General features: G+C 36.3%; 1 protein-coding gene across 3 annotated transcripts in view; it reads left to right on the top strand.

The window, feature by feature from the left end:
* Window positions 1-548: 548 nt before the first annotated feature.
* The window catches only part of STK38 (serine/threonine kinase 38), a 35463-nt gene continuing 16446 nt past the window's right edge, over window positions 549-19565 (top strand). Inside the window, exons 1-6 of one of the 3 annotated variants that reach the window (XM_036239358.1) lie at window positions 549-833; window positions 5113-5245; window positions 11618-11669; window positions 12563-12685; window positions 14208-14291; window positions 18435-18558. In XM_036239358.1, coding sequence (XP_036095251.1) covers window positions 5115-5245; window positions 11618-11669; window positions 12563-12685; window positions 14208-14291; window positions 18435-18558 — 514 coding nt within the window. In that variant the 5' untranslated portion in view covers window positions 549-833; window positions 5113-5114. Of the gene's footprint in view, window positions 834-5109; window positions 5246-11617; window positions 11670-12562; window positions 12686-14207; window positions 14292-18434; window positions 18559-19565 lie in introns of all 3 variants that reach the window. The other 2 variants (XM_036239351.1, XM_036239360.1) reach the window with 2 other exon arrangements.

Below are 19565 nucleotides of genomic sequence, written 5' to 3'. Positions count from 1 at the left end.
CTTTAAGGTAAGGACGAGTAGGTGGGGCTAAGGGCTGCAGCCAACCTAGTGCTCCAATGTTCGAAAATCAAGGGAGGGGTGGTGGAACGACTACACGTTTCATAAAATTTTACAGTAGAGAGCGAACACGCGCGCATGAACACGTACAAACGAGTGCATGCCAAACTGGTTAAATCCGAGTAAGGGCTGTACTCTGTTTAATTGTATTGGTCTAGTTAACTGCATCGTCAATGTCAATTTCCTGGTTTTGATAATGTAGTATAGTTATGTAAGATGTTGAGGGAAGCTGGGTGGGTGATGGGTATACGGGTCTTTTTGTGAGTCTATAATTATTTCAAACCAAAAAGAAAAAAACCCAAACAACACAAAACACAAAGGAAACCTGCCCCCAGCCCCGCCCACCCCGAGAGCGCGCCACACCATACATTTCTGCCCTCACCCGGGGCTCTCAGGTTAGGTAGGTCAGGGAGGGGGATAGGTGGGTGGGGCGCGGCCGCGCACGCGCAGTCCTGAAATCCTGCCGCGTCTCCGGGAAGTCACGCTTGCGCAGTCTCGGCCCTTGGCCGCCGCGCCAGCCTCTCTCCGCGGCGGGGGACGGGGCAACCTTGGCCCCTCCGCGTTTCCGTCTTTTCCGGCAGTTGGGGCGCTTCCTGTTGTCTTCAGCTGCAACTGCCCCTCGTACCCTACCTCAGAGGCCCTCACCCGTTCCCTCCCCTCCTCAGGCTGTCTGGCTGCTGCCTCTGGGGCTTCGCCTGTCCGCACTTTGAGACCGCTGGCCCGGCCGGCGTCTGCGGCTGTCCGCCGCCCCCAGTCCTGTCTCCCTCAGGGCTCTGGTGAGTGTTTGCTGCCGCTGTCTTCAGTCCATCCCAGGCTTTTTCCTCCATCTCCTCTTCCCAGGCTCTTTGGGACTCTCCCTTTCCCGCTTGCGCCCTGTTTCCAGCCGTGTCCTCTCGGACCCTCAGCCTTCTGACAGTCCTCCTCCCAGTCTCCAGAGGCTCCTTGTCGGTCCTTTCCACAGTTTCCCAGTCGCAGGCTCCCCACCTCATCTTTTTTTTTTTTTTCGTATGCAGCTGGGGCGGGGAGCCAGGCGTTTTTCTTTCCGTGTTGCCAGCTTTGTCTGTTAGCTGCTACCCCTCAGTCCCCTCCGGGATTTGCTCATTACCAATTTTCACCTCCTTTTCTTTTTTTTTCCTGGAGTTTAAGAACCTGAGAGCTGTTGTATGAGGTAGCGATGTCGAAAGCCCACCTTGAGGTACCTTTGACTACTTCCTTCTTCATGGTTAGTCTTAGGGTACTGGGCTTCAGATAACCTTAAAATCACAGGAAAATTTACTGAAGACTCTTTTAAGAAGAGAGTGAAAAAGGAAAGTCGATAAGGATTAAGAGGGAAGTCTGTGTCAGGAAGTGTGCAGAACGACTGCACATCTCTCAGTTGCACTTTGATTACAAGACGCAAAGACAAATTTGTTCTTTTTTGAAATGTGCAGAGGAAGGTTGGAGTGAAGTAGACCTTGTGCTTCCTCACCCTTTCAGCTCACCTTTGCTCCAAATTAGAATTAGCCAGGCAGTAGACGTGGTTTCCCTAAACACACAACCACAATAAACAGGCTCCAGTCTCCACCCCAAACATTAGATATTAGCTTCCTCATAAGAGGACCGGAACTCTTTCCTTCAGCTCTGTATAGAAAACTGTTCTGTGTCTCAACCCTATCCCCATCATTCATATGTTTTCTCAGCTCCTAGTAATGGACATAAACAATGATTGTTTTCCTAGTAAACCTTTTATAAGGTATTGTGCATGAGATGGGGGAAGATATTTAAAAGTAGTATAAGATAGTTTGCTTGCCTTCCAGTGGCTTAGAGTTTAGTAGGAGAAACTAGATAGGTGCCTCTTAAGGAATAGTCTTAACCCCAATGTGGAATTGTCCAAATGTAAGACATTGGATTGCCAGTAACAAAAAAATAAAGAATTGGTGAGAGAAGGGGTATTATAGAGATAACAGAGTACCATTGTATAATCAGTCAACCAGGCATAACTATCTAGATTGAATAAAACAATGGTTTTCATTTTATCTCTTTTTATGTTTGCAATACCTACCCTGACTTATGAGGATCACATTCTTTTGTAAATTTTTTAAACTTTTAAAAATTTCTCATTTACTTATTATTCTCTAATTCTGCAGAGTTGGATAATAAAACAAATAGGGCAAGGGCTTCCAATGCCCTTTAGGTCAGGGCATGATGGTTTGAATGATTGAAAACATGGAAGAAAGCCCTGTCTTATAAAAAATACTTGCTTGACCCAGCAAGCCTATACATTGTTATATGGCAAGAGTAATTTTATCTTTCGAGGAAAAGTTAACTCTTTTATGAGTGGAGGAAGAGGAGTAAGGGAAGATTTTGAAAAAAGGTTAAAGGGAAGGTCAGTGCAACTTGTGCCTTACATTAGAGATTGTGAAGGTTAAAAACCATTCTGCTAGAAAATTTATTGGCCTACTACATGAGCATCTTTGAGTGCACTTAATCTCCTGTCAATCTTTTTGAAAGTTTAGCAAGTCATGCCAGGGACTTAAATGGGTCAACCCCCTACCCCTGCCCTGTATTTATCCATCAATGTCAATGTAATTTCGTTCTTTTGGCCTTGTTGACAACTGAAAAATCATAACTTGCTTAATTTGTATTTATTAATTGCCTATTATATGGAAGGCACTGTTTGTCTCAGGCTTAAACTCTCTAGTTGTATTTTTAAATTGAAGTAAATTAAGTTGTTAAAATATCTAAAGGGCCTCCAGAAATTTTCTGACAAGGGAGGAGTGCAAAGTACTCACTTGCTTCAGACTTGTTTTTAAATCTGGGTTTAAAATTTCTTCACCCAACTTAGAGTGCATGTGGTTTTCATTGTGGGTGGAGGGGGGTATGAGCTGACAAATAAGGAACCACACCCAAGCTTTGTAAACCAAATAGAGGTATTTAAAAAAAATTCTGATATTCTAAAAACACTTGGGTTTGCTTTGGTATTAGCAAAAACTTTCCATAAAAAGTAATGTTTTATAGTGAGGTAAAACTAAGTTAAATGTCTTAAATTTGTGATTACTGATCTTTTTGGCACATCATGAATCAAAATGTTTGACTCCGAAGTAGAGCCTTGATTTCGAATCTCTTTGCAATGAAAGGATTATTGTTTATGTGTTTTTCCCTGAATAGACTTTATAAAATTATATAATGTTAAGTCTTTTTCTTTAGTACTAACAAGTGTTTGCACATGCCTTAAAAGTCTTAATTTAGTCTTCAAAAACAAAAAAGCTGCTAAGCATTAAGGGGAGAATCAGAAAACTTTTTATAAAGTGCTCTATCTTTGAAAATGGATGTTGGCCTCTTCCGATTTTACTCAGCCTTATTTTGGGATGAAAAGACAGACTTGGATTAAGTTGTACAGGAGGAAGGCATGACAAGGATAAAATATTGAGCATTATTGTCAGTGCTGGAGCAAGTCGAGGTTGGTGAGCAGTCTGGCCAAGTGTGACAGTATAGGTTGGCAAAAATTTCTGGGGCAAAGTGAGATTTAAATTTAGGAAAAGAAAAGTTCTATTTAAACCTGTTGGTATCAATTTTCTCATGTAAAACTAGAAAGTTAGGGTTGCTTGTTTTTAAGGTATCTTCCATCACTAAAGTTATGATTCAGGTTTTTTCTTTGTAATATTGTTTCCATCATAGGCCTTTTTTAAATTTGTAAATTAAAATAGTGAACATTTATCATATAACATAAGACATGTCAGAGTATAGATATCTATAGATCAGCATTTTAGTCAGATTTTTTTTAACCCATTCTGTGTGCTCTGAGAATACTCACTGGTGGCACTTACAGCTACAGCATTTACCCCAAGATAATTACAGTCCTAACCTCACCCCCAAGGTTTACCACAAAGTATCTCACTCTTATTATTATTTTCACATTGCTCTAATATATTGACAGTCTTTGGAAACAAATGATATTCTATTTATAGCATTCTGTTTTTAGTAGTGGTATTTCCATTTACAAAATATAGTAATTCTCAATTGTTGAAAATGTTAAATCCTAGAAAACATAGCATTCCTACATGTGATGTTAAATTAATGCTGGCAGTGAGCTGCATTATTTTTTTCTAAAGGAGCAATGGGTTAAAATGTAGAATTTGTAAATTAAAAGTTATTGGTAACTTAATGGTAATAGTACATGCTTATTGAAGAAAATATAAAGAATGCGGCAAGCATAACAATAAAATGATCAATTGTATTCTCACTGCCTAGAATTAAGCCACTAATAACGTTTATATATATATTTCTAATAATTCTGTACACCAAAAGTAAACATATAAAATTGAGATCATGGTATACATTCTGTTTTGTGACCTGTTTTCACTTAGATTGGAAACATTTTCCCTAACATTAAACATTTGAACATATTTTCATTGTCTAAATATTAAAGGACTTTTTCATAATTTAATCAGTTCTGTTGTGGGTATTCAAGTTATTTGTAGTTTTCCTTCATTCGTAGTGCTGCATTTAAACCCTCTTGTATATGAATCCTTATGGGTCTTGGTGGGTCTTTGACTTCTCCAAGGTTGATTTCTAGATGGCAGAGAATTGTACACATATGGTATTGTGATCATGTTTTCTTCCTTTTAAAAAATACAACACTGTTTTAAAGATATATTCATATCACTTTTAGGTACAGGTAGATTTGCTTCTGACTGTTGCATGGTATTCCTTTGTATACATCCACAGCATTTTATTTCCTTACTGAGGAGCTTCCAACTTCCCATAACACAAATGATGGCATAATGAACATCCTCTGTAATGCACATCCTTGAGCACGTTACCTTAGGAGCCTGTGTAACAATTTCTCTGGGTTTTTTTACCTATGGATAGTATTGCTGGGTCATAGGATATTAGTATATACTTATTTTCACCAAGTATTCTGTTTGTCTGGCTTTTTTTCTGGCTGTTATTATATATTACTGTTTGTCCTCCAGAAAAGTTGTACTAATTTACCTTCCTACCAATAGGGTAGGAGTACACGTAATTGGCAGATTCTAACTCAAAAACTAATACTTCTTTTTTTGTTTATAGCAGCCATGGCAATGACAGGCTCAACACCTTGCTCATCCATGAGTAATCACACAAAGGAAAGGGTGACAATGACCAAAGTGACACTGGAGAATTTTTATAGCAACCTTATCGCTCAACATGAAGAACGAGAAATGAGGTAAAGAATTTTGTTTGAGAAAATTGTGTCATGGTTTTGTCACTTATGCCTGTTATCATAAAACATATTCATAATATCGTCAAAAGGAGGCAAGAATAACAGCAGCCACGTTTTAGCATATCCCATTACAGTGGAATGACAATGTCATTGATTTCCAAAGCCCTTGTTATTAATCCACTTATTTTTACTACTATGTCAATAACACAAAATTCCATGGTAGTAAAAAAAAAAAATTAATTGGGCCAGATCCTTGGAATTCATTAAGGCAGTGTCATGTGTTGGGAAGAGTAGCTTTTATATAGTCACACGGGGTTAGAATCCTTCCTTTGCCATTTAGTAGCTATATGAGGCTGGAGCAAGTTCTTTAGTCTTTCTGTGTACCAGTTCCCCCATTTGGAAAATGGGTATAATACCACTTGCCTTTCAGGATTGCTTTTGGGATTAGATATAACATATATGAATGAATACTCACCATAGTGCTTCATACCTAGTAATCACTTACTTAATGGTGTAGCAGCTGTTGTTACTGATCTGGTATATTCTCTTTATATGGTAACTCATAATTAAAAATTTTCCCAACATTTTAATATGAAAATATTCAAAAGTGCAAGAGAAGTCGAAATAATTGTACAGCAGATACCTATATATACATCATCTAGATTCTACAGTTATTTGTTTTATCACATATCTATATATCTATTCTCTCTCCATTAATCTAATTTCTTTGCTGTACTTCAAAGTTTGAGGTAGATGTTAGTATATTTTATTTCAGAATATTTCTGCTTGAACTAGAGTTCAGTACTTATATTTTTTTAAGGAAGTGTAAAATTTGCATACAATGCAGTGCAGTCTTAAGGGTTATCATTCATTGAGTTTTGACAAATGCATGCATGTGTATCACTTAAACCCCGATCAAAACATAAAACATTATCCCAGAAAGTTTTTTTATTCCTAGACATGCCTCTTAAACACCAGGCAACCACTCTTGTGATTTAGTTTCTACTATTGATTGGTTTTGCCTATTCCATACAAATAGAGCATTTAAATCAGGTACAGGTCAGTGCCTGTTAGGAACGGGCCTCACAGCAGAAGGTAGGCTGCAGGCAAATGAGTGAAGTTTCATCTGTATTTACAGCTGCTCCCCAGTGCTAGCATCACTGCCTCAGCTCCACTTCAGACCAACAGGCATTAGATACTCTTAGGAACACAGGTCTCTGGTGCCAAAAAGGCAAAGGACCACTGATGTATGGATTTGTATAAATACTCATTTGAGTAAGGCATCTTTCACTCAGCCTAATGTTTACAAGGTACATCCATGTTGCTATTTTAGCAATACTTCGTTCGTTTATATAGTTGAGTACCATTCTGTTTTTTGATTATACTCAGTTTGTTTAATAGTCTTCTGTTAATAAACGTCTGGGATTTTTTCAGTTTTTAGCTATTTCGAATAAGTTTCTATGAATGTTTATAGATCTTTTTGTGAACATTTGCTTTCAGTTCTTGGGTAAACATTTAGGAGTGGAATTACTGGGTCATAAACATACTTAGGAATATGTTTAGTTTTATAAGAAATTGCTAAACCTTTTTCCAAAATATTACCAACAATGTATGAGTGTTCCAGTTGCTTTATATTCGTTTCTAACATTTTGTGTTGTCAGTCTTTTAACTCAAACTATTCTTATAAATGTTTAGTGGTATCTCACTGTTGTTTTAATTTTCATTTCCCTGATGATTAAATGATGTTAAACATTTTTTATGTAGTTTTGGCCATTTGTATATTTTCCTTTTGAAGTGTTCAAATTTTTTGACCATATTGTAGGAGTTTGTTTTTTTTTTTTTTTTTTTTTATCCTAGATACTGGTCCTTTGTCATATATATGTTTTGCAAATAGTTTTTCCTAGTCTGTGGCTTTCCTTTTCATTTTTTTTTTTTTAAGTGTCTTTAGATGAGCAGTCATTTTAAATTTTGATGAAATAATTTGGCATATTTTTCTTTTATAGTTATTGCATTCTGTGACCTCTAAGAAACCTTTGTCTACTTCCAGGTCATAAAGATATTCTATATTTTCTTCTGAAAATTTTATAGATTTAGATTTGTGATCCATCTTGAATTAATAATGTGTGTGGAATGAGATGGGGATTGAGATTTATTTTTATCCTTATGGATATCTAGTTATTTTAGTACCATTTGTTACAAAGATTTTCCCTTCTATTTAGATTGCTTTGACACTTTTGTTGAAAATTAAATATCATATAAGTGTGTATCTATTTCTGGGCTCTCTATTCTGTTTCATTGATCTATTTGTCCCTATGCCAGTATCACACTGTCTTGATTACTGTAGCTTTGTGGTAAGTTTTGAAGTCAAATAGTGTAAATCCTCAAGTTCTTTATTTTTCTTCTAGTTTTTAAGATGGCTTTGGATATTTTAGGTTCTTTGCATGTCTATATAAATTTTAGAATCAGCTTGTCAGTTTCTACAGAAAAGTCTGATGGAATTATTGTAATGGTATTAAATCTGTAGATCATTTTTGGGGAGAATTGACTTCTTAACACTATTGAATCTTCTGATACATGAACATGGTGTATCTCTGCATTTTGTTAGGTCTTTAATTTTTCTCAGCAGTGTTTTGTGGTTTTTACTGTGGAGGTCCTTTATGTCTTCATCTATTCCTAGTATTTTGGGGGGTTTTGGTGCTGTCATAAGTTGATACTTGGTTTCGGATTTGTTGATACAATTTAATAAGACCATTTCAGGTTTTATTTCAAGAAAATTTAAAAATTATCAAATAGTCTATGGCCATGCCACCCGGAACGTGCCCATTCTTGTCTGTTTTTGGAAGATAAGCGGATAAGTGGGGTCGGGCCTTGTTAGTACTTGGATGGGAGACCACCTAGGAATACCAGGTGATGTAGGCATTTTAAAAATAAATAAATAAAAATTATCAAAGAAAAACAGTGATTGACAGGAGTTACTGTAGTAGTAAGTATGCTAGAATTAGAACTGTCAGACATGGATTCTCAAGCTTTTTGTTGTTACCAAGGAAAAATAGATGCTTGCTAAATAAGCAGAATTTTAATGATGTGAGACAATTGATGATAAAGTAAACATTTTATTATGAGTATATGGCTAATATATGATGTGGTTTGAAATAATAAGTATTGGGCTAGTAAATTTTAAGATCATGTTGTAGTACAAATTTTCATTTTATTGTATGTGTCTTGTCTGAATGCCTTTAAAATCTTTAGTATTTCTCCCAGTTATATGCAACTTTTGCATTATTCCACTTATTGTAGAGCACTAGCTTAAATTTGAAACAAAAGACTTACTGCAGGGGGAGATGAGACCAAAGCCTAGAAGTAGAGGAAAGAATAAAAATCACTTGGGAATTGTTTCCTGTATAAAAGTAGAGTACAAGAACATTGGGTGGTGTCTTTTTTGTCCACAGCAGTTTCATAGAAACACTATAGCAAGTTCTACTGATTGGTTTAAAAACAATTAAACATGGAGTCTAGTGCCCATCACTCAGTGTTGTAGAACACCTGTTTGATAGTCTCCTGTTAATGCTACCGGTAGACTATAAGCTGAATCCATTTAGTAGAACAAGTTCATCTTCCTCATTTAATCTGTATTTTGCCTTTGATGGTGGCCTCTCTGGTAAGCTTCTCTAAGAACGGCAGTTCTATTTTCTATCTTATGTGATCCTAGGTACACAGAAGGTGTTGCTAATTGCTTAGTTATTCATAAAAAATTTTTTGGATAATTTATATCAGCATGAAATCAAAACTGAGGAAACTGGCATTTCCTCTTACAAATATTCTGTGTTTCTGTTCTTTGTGACTACTCTTTTGCTGGATTAATTAAAGTCACAAAATCCTAATTTAATAGGCAATAACAGACTGCTTCTCCCCGCACCACACCCCAAAATCAAATAAGAACTTTCCTGTGTTTTACCTAAACTCTAAGAACCAGCTTGTCCTTTTACTCTTAGATAGTCTTACCCAGGTTTTCCTAACTGATCTGATAGTGAATTGCAATATATGGTTATTATTTGTGAGTAAATGTCAATTTTATTTAAGCCTCAGGGATGGGTTAGTTTAGACCTCCTAATAGTATTCACTGATGAGATATCAGGCAAAGCAATTTGTTGAGATTTTTAAAAATCTGTAATATTCTTTATTTTTATTATTTTTTGGATATCTTGAGAATTTTCTCAATTTTGTTCATGGAAATAATAACCACTGTTTATTTCTACACTGTTTTTCCTGATTTTAAGTGTCTCATCAAACAAATTACACTCTTGTCTATACTCTTGTAGAGTAGACTAGCCATTTTCTTCTATTCCTGCTGCCTCTGAATCAAGTTGTGCTGGGAGGGGAGCCTAAATTAGTCTTAGAAAAGGTAGCTAATTACAAGTAGTAGTCATTCATGAATGAGTCTGCACATTAATATACATTCTGACCCTTTTTTTTTTTTATATAATTTAGCAACATTTTAAAAGGTTGCTGTGTTCAAAGCATTATTCTTAATGGAGAAGGAGTATTCAAAGGTGGTCTGTGCCTTCAAAAGAACTTACCGTCCCACACATGTGGGAGTGAAAATAAGTGGAGCTTATGGAAGGCTGTGCTGGAGTGAGGATGGATGTGGCTTCTAAGTGTGGAAGTGTCCTGTCTCTCTCCCAGGGTTCTGACACTTATCATAAAGCCGTGGAAAACTCTTCAATTTGAATTTAGATTTAAAAATAGTCAGAAGGATTCTGACACACACTGTGTGATAGCATATTGTACTATTAGCCCAGTCTGGTGTGGTCTTTCAAAAAACATATAGTTAGAAGATCTGATGTATTTGATACTCAAGGCACAAAAAGAACTGAGCATGTCGAATTCTTATAGTTCCTGCCGTTATGTTAGTTTGAGTCTTCTTATTCTTCCATATTTCAACTGTTTAACCACTGAAATGGAATTAATTTACACTCTGGAAACTACTAACAGTACAGCTTTTTCCCTCCAATACATGAGCACATATAGATGCATATCTCAGACTATTCTGGGAACTAGAAGAAGAAAAGTGGGCAGACTGGGAGCCCTGTAGGTACTTTCTTCTTTCTATCAGGATTAGAGTGGATCTTTTCACTTTCTGAGAGTTTCTTATTCATCATCTGAGTCTGTGAATTTGTAATGTGATTTCTAACCATATATTCATTTTAACTAAGTACTATTAATGCAATAAATATTCATTGACCAAAATGAAACTCATCATCTTTTCATGTTCCTCTCTCTGTTTCCTATCTTGGTTAGTGGCATCATTATCCTCCCACACAAGAACTTCTGAAACTTTCCCCTTGACTCCTACTGCCTGTTGGTCATCTTTGCAATACCTCTCTTCACTCTATTCTAGGTTTCCAGCCCTACTTCCAGATCTTTCCTGCACATCTAAATCCTTACAGTAGCTTTTAATTTGCCTCAGTCGGTTAGTTGCTTTTCCTGGCAGTCCATTAGCTCATTACTGCTGGCTGCCATTTTAACATAGAAACCTTATTACATCACTTCTTTGTGAACAAGCCTCTGTAAGTTCTTATTGTCTACAGACTAAGAGCCGGCCTTAGTGTGGCAGTAGAAGTGCTGTGTGCCTCAGCCACACTAGACTGCATGCTGTTGCTTCATGTACCCTGAACTTTTCTTCTTCCCTGTCCTCTCATTGCCTGTCATCTGAAATTCTAATAAGTGGTGGAAGGGAGATTCTAGCCCATGTGCTTTTGTTTATTATGCTGAATAAATAAAGTTCATATGGAATTGGTTGTAAAGAAGTTTTAATTGTTTTCTTTTAGTTTTATCAAACGAGTATGAGACTAGATCAAAAATATTCTTGAGTACAGTTTCTAAAACTTAATACTCCAGGGATTTAGGGTCTTTAAGTTTTGTTAGTGGTGCGAGTCACCTCTTATGATCATTTTTCTCCCTTAAATCTCCAAATTCTGCCTTTACCTTTGCTATTTATTACTTTCTGCTTTTGGTGGGGAGGAGGAGGAAGATGTGAAAATAAAGGAAGTAGATTTCAGGGAGTAGGAGGTTATCACACACCAGCTGTTTTGTGGTTTGTTAAGGAGGAAATACATACCTCTGAAAAAAAAAAGAGAGAACTTTTCATTTCGAAATAAGATTCTTTGTTGCATTAATGTCTTATACAGTCTTTTTCAAAATGTAGAACTAACAGAGTGGGAATCTTTTCACTTGTCACAGTAACTGTAATTTCTTGTTTTAATGAGGCCTTTTGAGATTTACCTGTTTTTATCATTAAAAAATTATTACGTTTTTATAGACTTTAAAGAAAGTTATCATTCAGATGTTACTTTGCATGTCTTTATTTATTTTTAGACAAAAGAAGTTAGAAAAAGTGATGGAAGAAGAAGGCCTTAAAGATGAAGAGGTAATTAAAATTGGAATTCTTTTTTTCCTTTGAAACCCAGCATGGCAGGTCATATCTTGTTCAGCAATTTTTTAGCCTTAGTGCATGGGGTAAGGGTTTTGGCTCAGTAACAGAGAAACTTATGAGGATTGGTGCACTTTGGGATTTATATTTGTGCAGAGGGAGAAGTTAATTATGAAGTACTCAGGAGAGAAAGACATCTCTAGGCACAGTTATAATAAATTAATTAGGATCAATTTAGAATTCCAAGGAAAGGAAGAGACAAAATCAAATCAAAATTTAAAAAAGCAAATTATAGCATACTTATAGAATTCACTGAAAAGACTCCATAGAAGTGGGGACAAATTTCTGAAATCATTGTCAAGGAAAAGTATCTCAAAACAGCTCTTTCCTCCAATCCCCACTGATGTGGCAGGAGAAAATACAGGTAACAAGAAACTGCAAGAAACTGAAATGGCAGTGGAAATTCTTTCAAAAATAGGAATGAATCATAGAATCTCGGAAAATGGTGAATAATACCCCAAACTTGTAAGAATAATAGAACGAGTGTAAAATTAACTGCTACATGTAAAAAACGCAGAGGGAAATATAAAAACAAACAAACTTTTATGTTATATAACAAAGGTTAAAGGAAAATGTTGCTTGTTTATCCTTCCTTCATTAGAAAAGACAGAAGTCCTCAGAGGAAGCATCCATCTGTTCAGTATGTTTTGGTTACTGAGTCTGAAGGTTGGGAAAGGGAGAAGCAACCTCTTAAAGGTCCTTCTGTGGTGCTTTCATGTGTGAAAAGATTATGCTTAGTCTGGTGTGGCTTTCCAAATACGATTTGTTGCAGAGTTGCAGATTTCAACTCCTCCTTTTCCTATCCCTCTCTTCCTTTATTTAAACATTAGAAACGACTCAGGAGATCAGCACATGCTCGGAAAGAAACAGAATTTCTTCGTTTAAAGAGAACGAGACTTGGATTAGAAGATTTTGAGTCCTTAAAAGTAATAGGCAGAGGAGCATTTGGTGAGGTAAATAACAAAAACACACAGCTACTTATCAAATACAAAAATAGCACAGAACTTCAAAGCTTCTAATATACCATAAGTTCATGATTGTCGAAATAACTGAGATTTGGGGTAGTTGGGTCAAGCACACCGGCCCCACATCTTAACTACTTTGTCCTCCTCACTTTTCTTCCCCTCTTCACTGTCCCAGATCTCTGACTGTTCTCTGTTTTTCCAGAAATGATATTGACGCTTTAACTATTGATCTAGAGGTTGAAAGGTAGAAGGAAATCAATATTTATTATTTACTGAGTGTTTCTCTCCTATAATAATGACAATTCATATTATAGATGGCTCAGAGGGGATATATAATGTGTCACATAGCCATTGAGCAGTGGTACCGGAATTTGGGTCCAGGTTTTGATTTTAATGCTCTTATTTTTCCTAGTACCACATTGCCTCTCCAGGAGTGAACAGCAAATCTCCACCGTTTATTTCTTCCTGCTAGATTGGTAGAGCTCTAAGAAAATAGTTCTAGAAGATAGAATTTATAGAAATGAATTATGTAGGTGGTGGTATAAAGTTGAAAGCATTTTGTAACTTTATCCCAGCTAATCTTGCAAATGCAATCTTGCTTGGTCACAAGAGCAGTCTGTTGGGGAGAGTTTGAATGAACGCATACAAGGTCATCCCTATTAATGGAAAATATCCAAAGTTGATGATTTACTAATGTAATAGTTTCATCATCATCGTATAAAAGGAACAGCATATTATTAAAAAATAGTGCCTAGGGGAATTGTGAATGCATATTTAAAACCACAGGTGAAAATTAAATTGATTCCTCAGTGTTCAGAATTCCTGTTGGCCCCTTAGAGGTAAAGATGCGGTTCCGTCTCTAAATTGCTTTCTGTTCAGTGGAGAAGGGATGTGGGACTCAATCAGAAAAACATGAAAAAGGTGCAGGGAGAAGAAAACCTACATATTGTGGGAGAGGAGTAGGAGGATGGTCAGGGAATTGCCAAGAAGTTTTTCTTTGGGTTATACACCATTAATTGTCTTTTAATTTATTTAGTTTCTCTAAAAAAATTTGAGAAATTAAAAAGAGAAAGGAAAACTGCATAAAACCATATTTTCCTAATTATACATTTTAGGTTTTTTTCCTTGCAGACATTTTTTGTTTCTATGCACAAGATTTTGCTATTGTTTTAAACATTGCCGTAATCATTTACTTAGGTTTTTTGACATGTGCCATGGGTTTAATGAGTCCTTATGTTCGAAACTGAGGGCTTTAAATTAGATTGATTCATTTAACTAGGGAGCCATAGCTGTTCACACATGGAGATATGTGAGGATGTTTCTAGCACTGACTTCACTGTGTGTAATAACGTCCATTTTTGACATCAGAAAGCATTTTCTTCTTTGTAATGGCCAATTGCTTATGTTAAAATTGCAATACTTTTTCAGTTTAAATAATACTTTCTATAACATGAAGGCATTAGCTTGGCATTATGAACTTTTAACTTGGGATTTCTTTTATAACTTTTAGGTGCGGCTTGTTCAGAAGAAAGATACAGGACATGTATATGCAATGAAAATACTCCGTAAAGCAGATATGCTTGAAAAAGAGCAGGTAAAGCACAATTTTAGCAGCAATTTTAGTCAGCTTATGAACTTTTCTTCTCCTGAAACTGTTGTTTTTGCTTAATTGAAATGTATATTTTCATTACAATTTTCCTTATCTCTGTCATGTATGAATATACGAATACTTTTCTTTCTCCAACAAATAAGCAGTTACATGTATTTTAAAAGTACAAATAATTCCTATATGTTATGTGTAGTCTTTTTATAGTTGAAAACTTAGAGAAGCATCTGCTGTTTGTGTTTCCCAGTTGACCATAAGTTGTCCTTGTCAGGAGGATCTTTCTTTTGAGAAGCACTTGCTCATATGTTCCTTACTGAATGTTGAGAGATAGAAATTGTATACATACCTTGGAACTGAGGCTTAAGAATTAGAATTTGGAATTTGTGATCTATAATGTGTCTTAATATACTTCGTATTATGTACACTGAAATCAAAGTTGGGTCTTCTGAGTAGCTCAGCATACCTAAAAGAGAACTGTCTTCTTAATGAATTTGAAAAAAATGTAATGTAAATGGCAGAGTGAATTCTTCTTTAATGATTAAGAACACTTTCTAAAACCTAAACCTACTTTGTAAATAGATTTATAAGATGTGTACATACTTTATGCAAAATAAATTTTAAATATAGGACAGTATAATAGAAATGAGAATGCTGACTAGCTATAAATCTAGTTTAATTTAGCAGTTGCTTAAGAACAGATTGTAGTGGGTGACTCCTGCAAATATCCTGTAAGAAATGAGATGCTACAGGAGGACAAAGAGAGACCCCTACAGCAAGGAGAGCTCTGGATACAGAGCACAAGAGCAGGGATGGAGACCGGAAACTTGGAATTTATATTTTCTCCTTGATTTTCATGTTACCCAGAAGTTTTAGTAGACTGCCAGGAATTTCGGTTGAGAGTATCAAATACCTTGCCAGTCAGTCTTCAAGTGCTATAGTTTATACTGACACCAACCTTATTAAAAATGCACAACAGCCCTATTTATTATATAAGAATTAGTGTGTGGTATGGGTATAGGCATTGAAAAAGTTTCAGTTGATCTTGAAATGGAGAATATAAAGCCATATTGATTAGTTAGTATATTTTGTATTTTACAAGTAATTTTTATTTTTACAAGACGTATTTTCTATAGGTTTAACCAAGGCTTAAAACCTTTCTTTATCAAATAATTAGTACATGTGCCAGTTGCCCAGCATGGCAACAGAGATGATCCAAGCATATTGTGTAAAAACATTTTCTCAAGTATCGTATCTTCTTTCTTTTAGAAAATTAATTTCTAAAATTTTTTTACATGTAAGTAAAGGAAATGTCTTTTAGAATTAGGATTTGCTGTTGGAGTCAGCTCCCTAACTTTGAGCTCAGTATGGTCAAGTTAAAGTTTCCAGATGCAGACTCTTCTTGGGTCAGCCGTCTTGAAGAAGCAAGCAACAGGCTTGTGCTAGGTGAGAATAATTAGACCAGGACAAATCCATCACATTTAGATAGGGCTGAAAAGTTTAGCTTCAGAGCCTAGCTTTTTGTAGGTGTAGGTGACCTAGTTAGCGGAAAAGTTTTTCGTTTCCTTCTACCAAACTAAGCAAGAATTAAAGCTACCAACTGAGAGTTCAGGTGGTTGTTCTGTCTCACAAGGCAGAAATTTTTGCTACCTGGAAAATAAATTTTAAAGGGTAAGAGACCAACATTTAGGTAGTTTCTTCATGTTTCTCTTCTAAAGCAAAAGGAAAGCCTCCAGTTGTAATGCCAGTATAGTGTTAGGATGAGACAAAAGACTGACTTTTCTCTCTTTCCCAGTGCCCAGGATAGCAACTAGCATGTAATTCCCCAGCCCATTAAATATTTATAGAATGGGAAAGGGAGCCTCTGATGTGAGTTCCAGCTCTGGCTCTTCCGTCCTTTACCCTATATTCACCTGACTTCAGTCCTAGATCTTGAGGTTCCTAGTTGCTGTTTCAGCCCCGGGAGAGAAGTGCAGGATGTACTCACCGTGACTATAGTTTCCCCCTTGACAAACAGGGAATTTTGCAGTCATCATTCTGTCCTCCAAGGTGAGTGACAAGTGGTAGTAATAGTGCCTCACTGTTTCTCTTGCTCCCAGTAGTAGCAGTAGGGAGAAAGGATGAAGAGGCAGGTGAAGGCTGCCTTTTACTGCCTTCATGTCTGGTAAGGACTGGGTGGGTCATAGCCACGGCTGCAGTTCAGCAAGTGACCTTAGTGTTTCCCGAAAGCTTTGCTTCTGTATTAAAGCTGAGTAAAGGCAGATGCTTAACTTGGCTTCTTCACAGTTTCATAGCACTGCTTCTTATCACCCCTATCTTCCATTTTTCCCATCATACTGTAAGTAGAGATGTAAAAATGTAAAATTGTCTGCTATTTAAAAATTTCCCAAAGAACAATTTTAGTAGAGATGGAAAACTGAAGTAGTATGTAAATTCAAATGGCTTCAGGCCCCTGGGAGTTAGCATGGAAGAATGAGTCAGGTTCGGTGTAAGACAGGAGAGGGGTGGTGGTATCTGTGTCCAAATGGAAGAAGAGTGTCTTGCTTTGCCGAAGATACTTCAGTAAAACAAACAAGCTTGTAGGACATTGTATCAAACAAAAGAATGACCATACCTGAGTAGTGCCAGTATTATAAAACTCAAGCCCTGTAGCATATGTTGACAAAAACCTCTGTTCAAGGATTGGACTGGGTTTAATAAATTTATGTCTGATTCAGCCCAACTTTGCATCTTATGGTACTTATATGAGGGCAGAGGGAACAAGATTTGATAATATGCAATACTGTTTTGGTTACCATTATATATTTAAAGTAGATAAGGTAAATATGATAACAAAACATTATTTTAATGAAGTAACTCTATCAGTTCTCCCAAACCTTTGGCAAATTGATCTCTTTAACTAGATATTTCAGTAAAAGTAGAAAACTGGAAACTTCATAGATTTGAATCTGTAACATTTCTCAGGTGTTCTTTTTTTTCGATTCAGTAAGAATTCATTGAACATATACTCTAAACAGTAGTGTTCTGAATGCTGTGGTATAGTTATTCTAGGATTCTCAACCAGGGCACTGCCATTGTAGATATCTTTGCAGTCATGAGCCAGGATTTGTTTAGAGAGTCTCATCTTGAGGCTTATTTTTATCATAAAAAATTACGGTAGTCCCCTTTATCCACAGTTTTGCTTTCCACAAGTTTAGTTACCTGTGGTCAGCTGTCTTCTGAAGATACCAAGGGGAAAATTTCAGAAATAAACAGTTCATAAATTTTAAATTGCACACTGTTCTAAGTAGTGTGATGAAATCTTGCACCATCCTGCTTCATTCTGCCTGGGACTTAAATCATCCCTTTGTCCAGTATATCTACACTCTATTTGTTACCTGCCCATTAGCCATTTAATAGTCATCTTGGTTATCAGAATGACTGTCATGGTACTGCAGTGCTTGTGTTCAAGTAACACATTTTGCTTAATAATGGCCCCAAAGTAAAAGAGCAGTGATGCTGGCAATTCAGTTATGCAAAAGAGAAACTGTAAAGTGCTTCTTTTAAGTAAAAAGGTGAGTATAATACAATAAGATATTTTGAGAGATGCCACATTCATATACCTTTTATTATAGTATATTGTTATAGTTGTTCTATTTTATTTTAAGTTATTGTTTTAATCTCTACTTGTGCCTAATTTATAAATTAAATTTTGCCATGGGTATGTATGTATAGGAGAAAGCATAGTATATAATATATAGGGTTCCATGCTATCCTCAGTTTCAAACATTCACTGGGGGTCTTGAAATGTATCCCTCTCAGATAAGAGGGCACTACTGTATTAGAACAAACAGATATGCAAAATAATGGTTATTTTAACTCATCAGAGGTTCAATTTATAGCCCTGTTAAATTGCTGTTTGCATTAAAGCCATTTATTTTGCCATTTTTAAACCTTTCATCACTTAAGTTTTATTGCTAAATACCTTTGAGTCAAATGTTATCAATTTTGAGTAAGTAGGTTTGCCTAAGTACAAATTAGATCTTTTGCATCATCACAATTTAATACTTAAAATAATATTTAAATTGTTTAAGCAAATATACAGTCTAATAAAGCAGAGCAAGCCTGTCATTAATCAAATGCGTATACCTCCAGGTTGGCCACATTCGTGCGGAGCGTGACATTCTAGTGGAGGCAGACAGTTTGTGGGTTGTGAAAATGTTCTATAGTTTTCAGGATAAGCTAAACCTCTACCTAATCATGGAGTTCCTGCCTGGAGGTAATTACTTGACGATGAAAGGTCATTTTTCCTTTTTGTTCTGTGGTTTCTCTCTCACCTCAATTAACCCTCCTTTCTACTTTTAATTGTGCTCACAGAGTTACTTTCTATATCTTTTTTAGGTCTGTAAAGGAAGTCAGTAACCTGTCTTGTGCTGGGGTGCCTTTCCACAATTCTTAGTGCCATAAAAGTAACCTTCTCACTCATTCTCATGATTTCAGATGGACATTTCTTTCTTTTCTTTTTCTTTCTAAAGATATAGGAATAAACTAGGGACTCTGCCTGCTCTCCTGTCAATGGGAATCATGTATAATCAGTTAGCCAATGACAAAATTGAAACTATAACATTCTTTCCTTCAACTTTTTGGTTTCTTTTTTATAACTTACTACTAAGGAGTGAATTTCTCATTGCCTATATTAGTAGACAGAATCAATTTTTCATTTCTGAGATTTCAAATTTTATGTGACTTAGCATGTGCATCTCCTAAGACAGCTCCAAAGTAGACCCAGAACAGGACATACCATCTCTTCTGGGGAACAGTCTGTTGCCCAGTGAGCAGATAAACTGTGAGTAAACTCTGGTGGGAAAAAAGAAAGCTTTTTCTTTTTTGGTTCTATAGCAAAGCAAATATAATTATGACATACTATTTTGATATGTTGACACCTTTTAGTTTACATCTAGGGTCATTGATAATTTTTTATCAAGAATTGATGAAGATTAGAAAAGAATCTGATAGAATGAGGAGAAACTTTTTATTATTTAGATGCCAGTTTTAAATAGGAGTAAAAACCAGCTCAGTCACCAGCCCCTTGACATGTGTCTCCTCAAGCCTTACCTGCACCATCTTCCATAGCTTCTCATGTCTCCTGGACCCTGCCCTTTGCACTCGGTGGAGCTGGCCGGCAGAGCCATAGACCATCTGGCCTGAGCTCTCTGATCATCTGGGCAAGCTCACACAGGTGAGGCCATTGGCTGCTCTCCTGGGCCACAGTGTAAGGCCATACAA

This window comes from Rousettus aegyptiacus, unplaced genomic scaffold (genome assembly GCF_014176215.1).
Source record: "Rousettus aegyptiacus isolate mRouAeg1 unplaced genomic scaffold, mRouAeg1.p scaffold_m13_p_1, whole genome shotgun sequence".
Lineage (NCBI taxonomy): Eukaryota > Metazoa > Chordata > Mammalia > Chiroptera > Pteropodidae > Rousettus > Rousettus aegyptiacus.
This window is presented reverse-complemented; position numbering and strand designations above follow the sequence as displayed.